The sequence below is a fragment of the Nicotiana tabacum genome, chromosome 5 (assembly GCF_000715075.1).
Source record: "Nicotiana tabacum cultivar K326 chromosome 5, ASM71507v2, whole genome shotgun sequence".
In the NCBI taxonomy this organism is placed as follows: domain Eukaryota; kingdom Viridiplantae; phylum Streptophyta; class Magnoliopsida; order Solanales; family Solanaceae; genus Nicotiana; species Nicotiana tabacum.
This window is the reverse complement of record NC_134084.1, coordinates 155,395,267-155,412,536: the sequence shown is the minus strand read 5'-3', so window position 1 is coordinate 155,412,536 and position 17,270 is coordinate 155,395,267. Positions and strand designations below refer to the sequence as shown.

Sequence of the window (17,270 nt, the reverse complement as noted above, 5' to 3'; positions counted from 1 at the left end):
TATACAGTGGAAAATAGAAGCAGGAATGTACAGTTAAGGATGGGAGGGGAGGAAAGATGCTGCGGGAAAACATCAATTAAGAATGGAAAGACAACAAGTAAATACGAGGAACACCATATCTCAATTATCAAGAAGAACCAGAAATCAAACAAGTGCACGGCATCACCCTTCGTGCTTTTACTATCGTCCTCACTATAAGAATCAATATAAACTGCACGACATTACCCTTCGTGCTTTTACTCTCATCCTCACCATAAAGTCAATATAATCGGCACGGAATTGTACATCGTATGACACGACATCACCCTTCGCGCTTTACGCTCTTCCTCATAAAATCATACACAACATCACCTTTCATGCTTTAACAGTCTCTCACCAAATCAATGCACGACATCACCCTTCGTACTTTAACACTCTTCCTCACCCAAACAACAAGCACAAACAATAAGGGCAAGGAAATAAGTAAAATTACAATAAAATTCCGGCAATGGAACAATAGTTCAACAAACAAATCCCGGCAAGGGAACAATATCAAAGACATAAACATCCCGGCAAGGGAGACAATATAATAATCCTCTTCTCTTTTTCACATTTACTTCACAGCTTACTTTACAACTTGAGCCAATGCTCGGTAAGGTTCAATTGCAAATATTACTTCCACAATTCGTTTTACAACTTGAGCCAACGCTCCTCAATATTCAATTACCAACACTACTTCCACAATCTTTGCTCAACAATAGAAATCATCACTAAAGGCATAAACAATACAAACGAAGTCATAATACTCATAATATAAGACTCATGGGCAAGCTTGACACCAATGTATAGATACTCGTCACCATGCCTATACGTCGTGCTCAACAAATAACACATAGCAAATATGACATAACTCCTAATCCCTCAAGCTAAGGTTAGACCAAACACTTACCTCGATGTTACAAACACAATTCAAGTCTCAACTATCGCTTTACCTCTTGATTCCACCACCAATTTCTTTTGTATCTAGCCACAAGTTACTGAATTATATCAATAAATGCTAAATGAATCAACTCCAATGCATGAAAATAGATTTTCTAAAGTTTTTCCCAAAAAGTCAAAAACCGCCCCTGGGCCCACATGGTCAAAACCCGAGGTTCGAACCAAAACCCGATTACCCATTCCCTCACGAACCCAAATATATAATTTGTTTTAAAATCGGACCTCAAATCGAGGTCCAAATCCCCAAAATTTAAAAAACCTAAGTTCTACCCAAAACACCCAATTTCCCCCATGAAAACCTTTGATTTTAGTTGAAATCATGAGAAAAGATGTTAAAGATTGATGAAACCAAGTTAGAAATGACTTACAATCGATTTGGAAGAGTACTTGTCTTTGAAAAATCGCCCAAGAGTGTTTTGGTTTTGAAAGGGTTTGAAAAATGAAAGATTTTTGGTTAAGTTATGACTTTGCAGGTCGCAGATGTCGCAATTGCGACCAGGGTTCACAATTGCGAACCCTTAAGGAACCTGCTGCCTTCACATGTGCGATCATATATTTGTAGTTGCGAACTCGCATTTGCAAAAGTGGTGTCGCATTTGCGACAACTGGAACCTACTGAAGACATCGCATTTGCAAAGTGTACCTCGCATTTGCGAGGTAATGCTGGCCCTGGATTTTTCGCATTTGCGAAAAATTCTCGCATTTGCTAGCAAAGCCTGCAGGACAGCGACATACCAATTAAAAACCTGCAACTTCCTAAGTCCAAATTTCACTCCGTGGCCTATCCAAAACTCACCCGAGCCCTCGGGGCTCCAAACCAAACATGCATACCAACCTAAAAACATCAAACGGACTTGCTCGTGCAACCAAATCATGAAAATAACATGTAAAACTATAAATTAAACCTCAAAACTCATCATTTTCATCAAGAACACTTTAAGGTTCATAAGTTTTCGACCGGAGGTCCCAATCACGTCAAATAAATTTCATTTTTCACCAAATTTCACAGTTATCCTTTAAATACTATAACAAGTTTGTACCAGGCTCCGGAACCAAAATACGGGCCCGATACCAATGGTTTCAAATATTAATTCTTTTCTTTATTTCATAGATAATTCAGCAAAATAATTTCTTTCAAAAATTAATTTCTAAGGCTTGGGACCTTGGAATTCATTTTCGGGCATACGCCCAAGTCCCATATTTTACTGCGGACCTCCTGGGATCGTCGGAACATGGATCCGGGTCTGTTTGCTCAAAATATTGACCAAAGTCAACCAAAAGTTATATTTTTAACTCTAGAAATCTCTATTTCTTATATTTTCACATAAAAGGCTTTCCGGATATAGGTTCGGACCACACACACAAATTGAGGTGAGGTAAAAATGAGTTTTTCAGGCCTTAGAACACATGGTTTATTTCTAAAACAAGTGATGACCTTTCGGGTCATCACATCTTCCACCTCTAAAACAACCGTTCGTCCTCGAACGGACATAAGAAAGAAGTACATGAGTCGGGGAAAAGATGGGGCTAACGGCTCCGCATATCGGACTCAAACTCCGAAGTCGATGCCTCAGTAGGCTGACCTCTCCCCTGAACACGAGCGAAAGGAAAACTCTTCGATCTCAACTGACGAACCTGCCGGTCTAGAATAGCTACCGGCTCCTCCTCATAGGACAAGTCCTTGTCCAACTGGACAGTGCTGAAATCTAACACGTGAGATGGATCGCCGTGATACTTCCAAAGCATGGACACATGAAACACTGGATGTACGGCTGATAAGCTCGATGGCAATGCAAGTTTGTAAGTCGCCTCTCCTGCTCGATCAAGAATCTCAAACGGGCCAATGAACCTAGGGCTAAGCTTTCCCTTCTTCCCGAATCTCATCACGCCCTTCATAGGCGACACCCGAAGCAATACCCATCCACCGACCATGAATCACGAATCTTACGGTCGACATAACTCTTTTGCATGGACTGAGTTGTAATAAGCCTATCCTGAATAATCCTGACCTTGTCCAATGCATCCTACACTAGATCCGTACCTAATAACCGAGCCTCTCCCGGCTCAAACCATCCAACCGGCGACCAACACCGCCTACCATATAAAGCCTCATAAGGAGCCAACTGGATGCTCGACTGGTAGCTATTATTGTAGGCAAACTCCGCTAAAGGCAAAAACTAATCCCACGAGCCTCTGAAGTCAATGACATAAGCTCGGAGCATATCCTCCAAAATTTGAATAGTCCGCTCGGACTGCCTGTCCGTCTGAGGATGAAACGTTGTGCTCAACTCAACCCGTGTGCCCAACTCCCGCTGAATTGATCTCCAGAAATGTGAGGTAAACTGCGTACCTCGATCTGAAATGATAGACACGGGCACACCATGAAGATGAACAATCTCCCGGATATAGATCTCAGCTAACTTCTCGGAAGAATAGGAGACTGCCACCGAAAAAATGTGCTGACTTGGTCAGCCTATCAACAATAACCCACACTGCATCGAACTTCCTCTTTGTCCATGGGAGTCCAACAACGAAGTCCATAGTGATACGCTCCCACTTTCACTCAGGAATCTCAATCTTCTGGAATGAACCACCAGGCCTCTAATGCTCGTACTTAACCTGCTGACAATTCAAACATTGCGCCACATATGCAACAATGTCCTTCTTCATTCTCCTCCACCAATAATGCTACCGTAAATCCTGATACATCTTACGACGCCCGGATGAATGGAGTACCGGGAACTATGGGCATCCTCTAAAATCAACTCCCGGAGCCCATCCACATTAGGCACACAAACTCAACCCTGCAGCCTTAAAACTCCATCATTTCCTAATGTAACCTGCTTGGCACCTCCGTGTTGTACCATGTCCCTAAGTACACACAAATGAGGATCATCATACTGCCGATCTCAGATACGCTCCAATAATGAAGAACAAGCGACTGTGCAAGCTAACACATGGATGGGCTCTGAAACATCCAACCTCACGAACTGGTTGGCCAAAGCCTGAACATCCAAAGCGAGCGGTCTCTCACCGACTGAAATATACGCAAGACTGCCCATACTAGTTGACTTCCTACTCAAAGCATTGGCCACCACATTGTCCTTTCCCGGATGATATAAGATGGTGATATCATAGTCCTTTAATAGCTCCAACCACCTTCTCTGCCTCAAATTTAGCTCCTTCTGCTTGAACAAACACTGCAGACTCTTGTGATCCATGAACACCTCACATGACACGCCATATAGATAATGCCTCCAAATCTTCAACGCGTGAATAATGGCTGCTAACTCCAAATCATGAACCGGATAGTTCTTCTCATGAATCTTCAACTGCCGTGAAGCGTAGGCAATGACCTTGCCATCCTCCATCAACACCGCACCAAGTCTAATACGAGATGTATCACAATAAACTGTATAAGGCCCTGAACCTGTGGGCAAAACCAACACTGGCACCGTAGTCAAAACTATCTTGAGCTTCTGAAAGCTCGCCTAACACTCGTCCGACCACCTGAACTGGGCACCCTTCTGGGTCAACCTGGTTATCGGGGCTGCAATAGATAAAAACCCTTCCACAAAGCGACGATAATAGACTGCCAAACCCAAGAAACTCCGGATCTCTGTAGCTGATGCGGGTCTAGGCCAGTTCTTGACTGCCTTTATCTTCTTCGGATCTACCTGAATGCCCTTTGCTGATACAACATGATCCAAGAATGCAACTGAACTCAACCAGAACTAACACTTTGAAAACTTCGCATACAACTAACTATCTCTCAAAGTCTGGAGGACCACTCTTAGTGCTGCTCATGCTCCTCCCAGCTGCGGGAATAGATCAAAATATCATCAATGAAGACTATCATGAATGAATCCAAGTAAGGTCTGAACACTAGGTTCATCAAATCCATAAAAGCTACTAGACATTTGTCAACCCGAATGACATCACCAAAAACTCATAATGCCAGTACCGAGTGTGGAAAGCTATCTTAGGGATATCGGATGCCCTAATCCTCAACTGATGGTAGCCAGATCTTAAGTCAATCTTCGAAAATACCTTGGCACCCTGAAGCTGATCAAACAAATCATCAATCCTCGGCAATGGATACTTATTCTTGATTGTAATCTTGTGCAATTGTCGGTAATCTATAAACATTCACATCGATCTATCCTTCTTCTTAACAAACAACATCGGTGCACCCCAAGGCGAGACACTAGGTCTAATAAAACCTTTTTCAAGCAAGCCTTGCAACTGCTGCTTCAACTTTTTCAACTCAGGCAGGGCCATACGATACGACAGAATAGAAATGGGCTGAGTGCCCGGAGCCAAATCAATGCAGAAGTCAAATATCTCTGTCGGGTGACATACCTGGTAGGTCTGAAGGAAATACCTCATGAAACTCACAAACTACAGGAACAGAAGAAGGAATCTCGACACTAGAATCACGAACATATGCCAAATAGGCCAAATACCCCTTCACGACCATACGCCAAGCCTTCATATATGAGATAACACTATGGGTAGAATGACCAAAAGTTCCTATCCACTCTAAACGAGGTACACTCGGCAAGGCTAAGGTCACAATCTTGGCATAACAGTCCAAGATAGTGTGGTAAGGTGATAACCAATCCATCCCCAATATGACATCAAAATCAACCATGTCCAGAAGTAATAAATCTACACGAGTCTCAAGACCCCCAATCATAACTATACACGAATGATGGACAAAATCTACCACAATAGAATCACCACCGTTGTAGACACATATACAAGAGCACTCAAAGAATTACTAGGCATGACCAGATACGGTGTAAAATAAGATGACACATAGGAGTCTGTAGACCCTGGATCAAATAGAACTAAAACATCTCTACTACAAACCAGAACAGTACCTGTGATAACTGCATCGAAAGCCTCAGCCTCATGCCTGGCTGGAAAGGCATAACATTGGGGCTGGGCCCTCCCACCTTGGACTACATCTCTGGGATGGCCTGCTGCTAGCTGGCCTCCACCTCTAGCGGCCTGACCTCCACCTCTAATACCTCTACCTCCACCTCTAGCACTTCTAGCACCTCTGCCTCTAGATAGCTGAGTGGGCTGTGGAACACTCGGTGCCTGAACCATGGCACGGGAACCCTGATGCTGAGAGCTGCTCGATGCTCGAGGGCAAAATCTAGCAATGTGACCCATATCACCACAAGTATAACAAGCCCTCGGCTGCTGAGACTGCTGACCTTGACGACCTGAATGACCACCCCGAAAACTCTACAGTGGTGGTGCACTGAAAGGGGCTGGTGGTGCACTATAGGACTGCTGATCAGTATACTACATATGAGAACCGCCGCCACCTGAAGCACCTTGAGAAACCTGAAGTGCTGACTGAAAGGGCCTAGGACGATGGCCTCTACCATATGAATCCCTTCCTCCAGACGAGGTACCACTGAATCTGCCTGAATGACGAGGCCTCTTGTCAGGCCTCTGACCACCTTCCTGCGATAGAACCATCTCAACCCTCCTGACCACATTGGCCGCCTCCTGAAAAGAAATCTCACTCCCCGTCTCCTTGGCCATCTGAAGTCAAATAGGCTGGATGAGACCCTCAATGAACTTCCTCACTCTCTCTCTCTCTCAATGGGGAGTATAAGTAGAGCATGATGGGCCAAATCAATAAACCTGGTCTCGTACTAAGTAACAGTCATAGAACCCTGCTAGAGACGCACAAAAATGGTACACCCCAAGTCGTGGTATTAGGCAAGGTGACCCTATGTCGCCATATATTTTCATTCTTTGCATGGAAATGTTTACTAGATACATAAACCACCAAGTGGACATTAAAATATGGGATCCTATCAATCTCTCTGCGAATAGTTTAGCTCTTTCTCACCTTTTTTTCGTAGATGATCTCACCCTAATAGGCCACATTAACAACAAGACTTGTAATACTATCCTCTATGGTATTAATCATTTTTGCAACATGTCAGGACAATCCATAAACCTTGTTAAGTCCAAAATTATTTTTTCAAAAAATTGTCCTAATAGATGCATTAATGAAATCTCCAAATTTTTTGGGATCAAAAAATGCGATTCAATTGGAAAATATCTTGGTTTTTCAATAACCAATTCTAGCCCAAAAGCAAAGGATTTCCAGTATATTCTTGATAATTTGATAGCTAGATTAACCATTTGAAAATCGAGCTGCTTAAATATCGCTAGTAAAACTACGATTGCTTGCTCCACTCTTGCAAGCATTCCTAGTAACGTGATGCAATTCACTCTTCTCCCCGTTAAAATCCTTAACTCTATTGGCAAAATACAAAGGGATTTCATATGGGGTACTACGGAATCTAAAAAGAAACTCCACCTTATTAGCTGGAAAACAATTACAACGCCTAAGGATAAATGGGGTTTGGGTTTACGTAAGGCAAAATCCAAGAATTTGGCCTTACTAACTAGTAAGGCCTGGAGTTTTCTTAACACACTTCAAGCCCCATCGACCAACATCCTAACACAGAAATATGTCACCAATAATAGAAAATCAAAGCATTCTCATACATGGAAAATCATTCTTAAGGGTTGGGACATTTGTAACAAAGGGAGCCTATGGTCAATCCATAGTAACCCCTCTCCCTCCATTTGGATGCTAGATGGATTCCAAATACCCCCTTACTCAGAAGCTGTATAGAAGGCCCCTTAAATATTAATGATCATGAAATAAAAATTAGTGATCTCATAATGAACAATACATGGTCTTTTAATAAGCTCTCCTTTACTCTACCACCCAATATCATTACAAACATCATTAATATTTTTATGCCCATTAATCGTTATTATGATTACCTTCTTTGGGAATCCAATACTGATGGTTCCTTCTCCACGGCATCATGTTATTCCCTAATCGAGAATCCTGAACCTAACCTAAAAAAGCATTAACAACTTCAAATGGGCATGGGACGCCCACTGCCCTAATAAAATAAAATTCTTCCTATGAAAATGTTGCCATGATAGACTCCCCTCCCGTTCCTTCCTTCATCATATCGGAATGAATGTTGACAAAACTTGCACTGTGTGTAGGTCAGGTGAGGAAACTCTTCCCCATATATTTCTACACTGCGAAGTAGCTAAACACCTTTGGAAATCCCTTAATTGGGATACCATTACAACAAGCTCAGATAATCAGAATTGGCTAGATGTCGTCAGACATAGTAACCCACTGGTTCCCTCCAACATTATCAATTGGAATCACTTGCTCTCATTCCTTCTCTGGAACATTTGGATTAACAGAAACTATAATCTGGAAAATAATACAAACAATCTTATCTCCTTACCCCATATCATCAACCAAGCTACTGAGTTCCACTATCTTACAGAAAGGGAAAGTAACCATGAAGTGAGACTCAGCTGCAACACGAAATGGAGGAAGCCACAACTAGGCTGGTACAAACTAAATCTCGATGGTGCTCATAATAAAGCTACGAGTGGAATAGGTGGAGTGGTGCGTGACCACAACGGCCACTGGATATTGGGTTTCAACATGAGAGTTCAAGCTGCTTCATGCAGCTATGCAGAACTTCTGACTTTCGAGCAAAGTCTGAATTTTGCAATAGAAAAAAACCTATTTCCTCTAGAAATCGAATCTGACTCGATACAGGTATTACAACTCCTTGAAAATGGCAAAACTACATTTGACTCTATTGTTCATAATTGCAGGTTGTTGCTGTCCATGAAGGAGAAGGACATAGTGGTCCGGCATAGCTTCAGAGAAGGAAACAGAATAGCAGATCGTCTGGCCAAGGAAGCTACCAGTCAGACTGTCCTCAATAAGCTAGTTTATTTTATTAGACCTCCCCCATATGTCGTGGCCAGGATGCTGGCGGATAGGGATAGAGGTGGTAGTATGAAATTAGTGCTAGAAGCACTTGTAGAACTCTAGCTACTTTTGGAAATCTAAATGCCATAGATGGCATTACTGCTTTGTGTAATGATCCAGTGGATCAATGTACTAATATTTCCTAATATTAAATAAATAAAAGTTTCCCTTGTTAAAAAAAAAAAGTCCTAGATATTTATTTAATTATAAATTTATTTCATTAAATATAACATGAGAAATTCAAAATTAAATCGTATTCACAAAGATGAGACTAGTATTTCTTTCGTCCTATTTTAACTATCACTTTAGCTCAAAAAATTTATCCCAAAATAACTGTCACGTTAGGATTTCAAGATTAAATATGTTACTCTCTCCGATTCACTTTAAGTGATTTTTTGGTCTTTTTTTTATTGTCCATGATATTTGAGTTTCTCAAATATCAAGAATTAACTTCTTTTTTTCAAAGTTGCCCTTGGAGTAAAGAGACAAGGAATATTTATTGTATTTTCAATGAGCAAATTAAGGTTAATATGGTCAACTACATTGTTAATTAATGCTAAAAGGTGGATTCCTTAATATGTGTGAAAACAACCAAAATATCAGTTAAAGTGGACCGGATGGAGTAGTTATTTCCTTAATATTAAAGGAATAGCAGTTCTTTTTAATATTGTTAATTTTTCAAAAAGTATTTAATAAGAATAACTCAGTAAAATATACTTTGTGTTTATTATTTTTGTTAGTGGACGAGAAAAGAGCTAAAATTCGATGAAACTGAGGGAGAGAAATTCGTGAAAATGACATTAATGAAAAGTGATTGGTCAAAATTAGGACATAGAATATAAAGTGATCGTTTTCACCAATGACAAGTCCCCACATTCAAGTTGGTCTTTGTCTCGAACGCATCAAACAAGCATAAACATTAAACCATATCTGCCTTCTCTCTCTTCTTCACTCTTCAACCAAACTCCAATTCATTGTTTCCATCAAAAATCCATTATCCTTATTTTATTTTAAATTTTACACTCCACTATATTATATATACATACAACTGGCAGCCTTAAAATCCTGAACCGTACCTTTGCCTCTCTAACAAAAGAGGTGCAGTTGAAGTGGAGTGAGTAAAATGGCAGAAAATCAGCCATTATTACGAAGCGACGATAGCGAAGTGGTGCGTGAAAGTGAAGGAACTGAAAGGAAAAGTACAGCTTCTGCTCGTGTTGTTTCTCTCGATGTTTTTAGAGGCCTTTGCGTTTTTGTAAGGAATTCTCTTTAATTTTTTTTTTTTTTTTTTTTTTTTACGTTTCTGGAACAGAGTTTATTTAATTATGAGAGAACCTAGTTAGATTAGGCCTAGAATAATCAATAAGCACTCGAACCAAATTCAAACTTGTCTTATAGCAGGAAGCTATGCTATTGTAATTTATGCACTTTGAATTTGTGATAAAAAGCTGTCAACTCGAAATTCATCTTCCTTTCTCTTTGTTTACTTACATTTTTTTCAGGAAGAAAAACTTATTGGATATATTGATCTTGTGAATTTCATATGCATGTTATGATTTATGCAGATTGAAGGATTTTCCTTATTTTAACTTCTCGGGAATATCAGGCCTAGCAACTACTAAATATGTTGAAGAAGAATATGCTTAGTTTTCTTTCGGATATGAAGGCATGGCGTATGCAGCTCTAGAAATGTTATGGCGCGGGGGGGGGGGGGGGAGGTTATCATGTAGCACACAATTCCACTAGCTCAGTTCTCAATATTGAGCACGCGTAAGCAGTGAATTAGTGGAGCTTCGTTCTACATTGACTAAGTTAGCAGCCAGTGGGACTAGATACCATCGAATCAATGTACTTTCATGAGAGTCGAAGGCAATAAACTGCCAACAAGATGGAAAGTCCCCTGTTAAACTGCAAGTACTAGTGCGCACTCATATTGGCCTAAGTTGAAGAGAAGAAAATGGTAGAGATATTTAGCATGGTGCTCATGAAAGCCATCACTTTATTAACGGAACATTTTGATTCCCTTTTCTATCTCATCCTCCCCTGGCTGTAGTTCACAAAAGGGTCAAGTCAAGTATCTTATTTCGAAACAATCTCTCGAGTCGAACCTCGATACCACATTCTTAAAAAAGATATGGCCATCTCCCGGAATTCCCTAACCAATTCGTGCTTATAATGACACCACTTACTTGCAAGCATCCCTAAATGTGATGGTATTCCAAGTGGTTTATGAAGATCTTGAATTAGTCAACCCCTTGCTTTAAGGTTTTGGATTGAATGTGTAGTGTCTTTAGCATTTTAAATAACCATACTCCACATTAATGAGATTTTGTTGCACACGTTTAACGGATTTTTTATTTACACAAGTAAGTTCTTCTCTTTTCCTTTTTCCTAGTAGAAATTTCTCCACTTCTCGACTTTTGACTTTAATTTGTTTGCTGCATTCAGCTTATGATGCTTGTGGATTATGCTGGTTCTGTTTTCCCAAGCATTGCTCATTCCCCGTGGAATGGTGTCCGCTTGGCAGACTTTGTAATGCCTTTCTTCCTCTTTGTTGTTGGAGTTTCCCTGGCAATTGTAAATAAGGTATCTATACTTTGATCTTCAGATAAAATCATGGACATAAACCTTATCATTATGAAAATTATAGGCTTATGAGTTATGACACATTGTTCCCGGAATTGCATGGTGATATCCTATTCCCTGTGCTGGCAATATCCAGTTAACTAAATCATCTGAGTAAGATCATATTATGCCTGTCATCAGGTGATTGTTGACCTTGAGACAGGCTGAACTTTTTCCTCTTTCGAAACTGCAGATAGTTGTAGACAGAACAAGGGCAACCTTGAAAGTTGTGATTAGGACATTGAAACTATTTCTCCTTGGTGTTTTCCTTCAAGGTAATTTTTGCTCACTGGAATTTGTAACATGAATATTATAATTCACAACTGATGTCAAATTCCTGACAGTAAAACTACAAGCCTGTATATGTCTTTCAAAATGGATCTTCCACTCTTCTTATATTATGGCAAATGAGTGCGTTTTAAATTTGTGGCACAACTAGATAAAATACTACTCCTGGTTCTAGCAAGCAAAACGAAGCTCAATGATGACACATTTTTTCTTCTTGAGAAATTGCCCCTTTAAAAGCCTTCCACGGTGGACATCAGACATCAAGTGAAAGAGAGATGCTTACTCGACAAGAATGTACATAATTAAAGCATGTGACAATGTTCAGAGAGAAGATACTATATTTAAATTCCTGAGAGGTAACGCATCACCGGAAGCAAGTCAAAATTGAAGATTGTAGCCTTGTAGGGTACCAAGTAACATAAGAGAATACATTTTCCAATATATGATTTTTAGCTAGAATTCAAATTGTTGGATTCTTTTTTTACTTTTATGCCTGGAGATCTTTCCTGTTTTGCTCTTGATGACCTTTTCTATAGTTGTCTTCTGATTTCATTTGTAGCATGTTGTTTTCTTGTATGACATATCTATACTTGAGTTCTGTTGGACAACTATTAAATCCGTTTGCTTCGTTTCAGGGGGTTACTTGCATGGGATAACTGGTTTGACCTATGGTGTAGATATTAAAAAAATACGATGGATGGGAATCTTACAGGTACAACTGATACTATTTTTATGACTATTCTGCCACTGTAGTATCAGATGAATAGAATAGCTACATGATTAGTGTCATTTCAGTTTCACCAGCATTGCCAGTCATGCTGATTCTCCGAGAGAAGCGTCCTAACCTGGTTTCCCTGATCTTTATTAAGAGATAGTCTTGTTTAGAAGCGTTTCTAATAACTAGATGGTCAATAAAATAGGCGCAGAATAAAGAACTTATGCATGTAACCTGTTCATATCAATTTCTGGTTCAGAATAATATACATTTCTTTTCATTTATACAGAGGATAGCTGTTGGATATATTGTAGCAGCTTTGTGTGAGATATGGTTTCCATGTCAAGGGATGAAAAGAGTCACCCTTCTCAGCAATTATATTTGGCAATGGTAAGATGACTATATCCCTGATTATTAGGTGTATGTTTTACTCTGTAAAACTGAAGTGGATAACTTTTTTGATTGTGCAATTGTTAGGAGTAATACATATATCTTCTGTTAAAAAATTGAAAACTGAAAAAAAAAAAAATTGATTCCATTTTCCTTTTGATAAAATGCATGCATTCAGATAAACCAAGAGCTTCAACTATATCATATTGTGCTGAGAGCAAAATCTTAGTACCAAGCAGATTATTTTCCTTAATGGAACCATAAGTGCATCATATTATCCCTACTGGGAACTTCATTTAACGATTATGAAAGAACCAACTTCTCGTAAGTAGGGTATTAATCTCCGATAAATTTGATAAACATCTATGCTCATTGCTGGTGGAAGATAAACCCATGAGATATCAGTACGAGGTCTCAACCTAACTATCTGGACCAGGCTCATTGGCTGTTATCAGGTAGATTGAGTAGGCAAAACAAAAGAATTTTTTAAGTTTTAATTGGAAAACTAATATGAGTCCAACTGCAATGATATTCTCATATTCTTATTAGCGATGTTCAGTTTTATAGTATTGTTGTTTGTCCTATATGGTTATCTTTGTCTATAGTTTTACATAACATTTTACTTCATTTTTAGGTGTATCGTGTTCCTATTGTCTGCTATACATGGTGGGTTGTTATATGGTTTGTATGTACCTGATTGGCAATTCAGAGCATTGCAGTCTACAGGCAGCAGCATTTATGAGGTTAGCAGCTGTTTGCTTTCCTTTTCCCCTTAATCTGAACTAGATTCTGAAAACAATTCCAGGTGCTCCAAGCAAAAACATTAAGAATTCAATAGGAGTGTGATCAGTCGTTACCGGTTTGAGTGATATTAGTAATATTTCTCTACCTTTTATTCAGCATGTAAAGGACTTGCTCATAATCGAAAACTCTTTTCATCAGTTGTTATCCTATGGAAGCTTAAAAATGACTGTTACCAGTCAACACTACTTTGTGTGTGATCAGTACTCTTCCCAATTGAGTTAGAGCACTTTTTCCATCAGTAATATATGTAATATAAGATGTTAACTTTTGTCGCCACTTTCAGGTAAAATGTTCTGTTAGAGGTGATCTTGGACCGGCATGTAATTCTGCTGGAATGATTGATCGCTATATTCTTGGAATGGATCACCTCTATGCAAAACCTGTATATAGAAATATGAAGGTAACTTTATACTGGACTGCAAAGCTGGAACGCTTATATCCAGACCTCACAGTTAATCCCTCATGACTAGTATTATTGTTCATAGGAATGCTATGGATCCAACAATTCTAGAGCTTCCACGACTACGCCTTCTTGGTGCCATGCCCCTTTTGATCCTGAAGGCATTTTGAGGTAACAAATCCATCATTATTCTTCACCCTTGGATTCTCTCATGAATTGTACTACTTATTTAGTGATATCATGTTCTTCATTTCATGAATTATCTACTTTGTTGCTTAACACCTTTTACCGTCGGTAATCTTTTTTGCAGTTCACTAACAGCTGCTGCTGCGTGCATCATTGGACTCCAATACGGTCACATACTTGTTAAATTTCAGGTAAGCCATGTGGTAATGCTAGCTGACTGATTTACCTCTGTTAGGTGCTCTATTTTTTGTCCCGAGCTTTGGAAATGTTAGGAAAGGTTATTTCAGGAGAAGTTGAGGAAATGCTTTAAGCTCTCAAGAAATGATTTCACTTTGTGTTGGTTCCGGTTAGATGGCTTTATCAGTGAAATATATTCTACGTAAGTGCTGGTTTCCTAAAAGAGTTTTCTGGAAAGAAGTACTACAAGAATTGTGTTAGATGATTATGCTTTTAGAATCTTATTGGTCCTGTGGTAATTGGTTATCACTAATAAATTAGCAATATTGGAGAATATCATGATTTCAGAATGAAACGAAATCTGTCACTACTGCTCAGTGATATATATTTAGCTGCAGAGATTGATCCATAATATAACGTGTCGCTGATAGATGTAATTTATATGACTGTTTCAGGATCATAAAGAACGGCTATGCAGTTGGTCTGTCCTCTCACTTTCACTTCTTGTTGTTGGTTTGTTCCTTGCCTTCATAGGTATATCTTTCTTACTTTTAGACAATAATGCATAATCACCTGGACTATCATAGACAAACAAGAAACCTTTGGTTTCCTATTTATGAAATATTACTCTCTATCTTTTACCTTACCATGTTTTAGATCTCCCTTTCTTAAGAATATAAGATTACTTCATGCTCTAGTCGTGCTGATTCCCTTAATCAATGTACTAAATTATCTATTCGATTCAAGAAAAAAATGATTCTAGTCACTATGAAATGTGAGATTAATTTCATTTCCCTTCAGGCGTGCCATTAAACAAGTCGTTATACACGATAAGTTATTTGCTGGTAACCTCAGCTGCTGCTGGAATCACATTCTGTTTGTTATATGTGCTGGTAAGTTTTGAAAATAAAACCCTCTCTCCGGTATCTCTTTGGCTTAATATATCATCACCTATTGCTATCATTCTGATTTAAAATTCGTTTAACAGTCGTGTGATCTTATGAACTTTAGGTGGACATTTATGGTTGGAGGCGCTTGATGTTTGTTCTAGAGTGGATGGGAAAGCATTCTCTTAGTATCTTTATTCTCATAACATCAAATATAGCTGTGATTTTAATTCAAGGATTTTATTGGCGAGATCCACGTAATAACATTGTAAGTGTTGATTTAGTTCACCAATTTTCAAGGAGAAAACATCTATGCCCCTGTTTGATTGATTCTTGTCTAGAAGAATAACTCCAGCCTGCTTTTGCTGAATTCTCTTGAATAGGTTCGTTGGGTTGTGACAAAGTTCGTACAGAAATGATATCCCGGCTCCATGAGTTCCCTCACACAAGTAAGGATATCTTCTTTCTTGTTAAATTGGATCCACTGAAAGCATCAAGTGATTTATATAAAGGAGGATAATAGACAATGCGAGATATATCTATTATCGATTATCTATCCAGTGCTTCAGCTTAGATGCTAAAATAGAGTTGCTATTCCAAAACAAAAACAAAACCTGCTTCAAGATTGTCTCCACAATCCGGATTGTTTATTATCAGTAATATCTACCAAAGAATGGCAAGCCACTTTTTGTTGACACAACTTAAATGTAGAGGTTATATAACGTTACCTGCAAACTCACATAAATTCATGGAAAATTCATAAGTTACTCTCTAAAGTTGTCCGAAAAAGTCATTTACACACCTTAACTTTAGGGACGACCTATCACTCCCTATTCTTGTTTAAAGTGACATTAAACAAACAATGGTTGCTTACACGCACTTATGTGTCTCTTGATTAACAGGTTCCCTCGGGCGGAGCTAGCATATGGTAGTTATGAGTTTGGCTGAAAACTTTTGTCCAAACCCAATATTTGTCTAAAAGATTAATGAAAAATATACAAATTATTAATTTAGAACTAATCATACTATATTATAAGTGTGAAGACTTTTGGGTAAAGTTATTTTACTAAAATATCCTTCAAAAGCTAAACGACCATTTTACCCTTCAGTTTAACGATACTCCTTTCACATTGTTGAATAAAAATGTAAAAATACATTATAATGGATATCAAAGATAAAATTGAGCACATTTATTGTATATACAAGCTTTAGACATTTATCTTTAATGATAATAATCCTACGTTATCTCTCATTCTAATTTATTACTTGTGCAAATTTCTGAAGTTGAGTCATTATTCAATTACGATTCATAAGTACTAGCAAGTCTTTACTACTGCTCGATATGAATATACAAGTAGAATACATAATGTATTTGCCATTTAAATGATTATTGAAGGTTATTAATTATCCATAATTGGCTGCGCACTTGACCATTTAGCTTCTTTATTATACGTTTATATTTATAATTCATTATAGCTCTTTGCTAGATTTGTAGACTATTTCACATCCTTGTTATCTTCTTTTATAGATATTGACTCATGTTATGGAGCATATCGGCAATCTATTTTACAAGGAACAATTTTTGTTGAATTTTAATTAAAAAGTTCAAAGTATGCTGCTCAATGTCTCAAAGGAGCACCCCCATGGTTATTGGTCACAGTGAGAAAGCTACTTATATTAGGTGGAAATGACATACTAAAATATTTTAACCTAGATTCAATTGGATAAGATACGTGTAAATTGGTTTTTTTTTTGGGATCAGATATCCACAAATGATCTTTAGAAAATTATTCATTAATTTTTTTTATTATGAGATAATACACGCGCAATGCGTGTCCCAGTGTTTTGGAAAGCGTTAAGCGCAAAAAAGCGACGAGGCCTCGCTTCACAGAAGCGAGAAGCGAAGCGTTTTTTTTTTCATGTGAAGCGCAATTTAACACAAATAAAAAAATAAAATAG

At 38.5% G+C, this 17,270-nt stretch overlaps 1 protein-coding gene across 2 annotated transcripts; it reads left to right on the top strand.

Moving 5' to 3' along the window:
• Window positions 1-9,735: 9,735 nt before the first annotated feature.
• LOC107827132 (uncharacterized) lies at window positions 9,736-16,979 on the top strand. 2 transcript variants are annotated; one of them, XM_016654204.2, is made up of 14 exons: window positions 9,736-10,094; window positions 11,288-11,425; window positions 11,658-11,739; window positions 12,388-12,464; window positions 12,757-12,857; window positions 13,492-13,600; window positions 13,945-14,061; window positions 14,147-14,232; window positions 14,372-14,438; window positions 14,880-14,958; window positions 15,226-15,317; window positions 15,436-15,579; window positions 15,695-15,760; window positions 16,840-16,979. In XM_016654204.2, the coding sequence occupies exons 1-13, from the start codon at window positions 9,963-9,965 to the stop codon at window positions 15,728-15,730; spliced, it is 1,260 nt and encodes a 419-aa protein (XP_016509690.1). In that variant the 5' UTR covers window positions 9,736-9,962; the 3' UTR covers window positions 15,731-15,760; window positions 16,840-16,979. The 2 variants fall into 2 exon arrangements, with proteins under 2 accessions (XP_016509690.1, XP_016509689.1); XM_016654203.2 differs by lacking the exon at window positions 16,840-16,979 and adding an exon at window positions 16,214-16,553.
• Window positions 16,980-17,270: the final 291 nt, after the last annotated feature.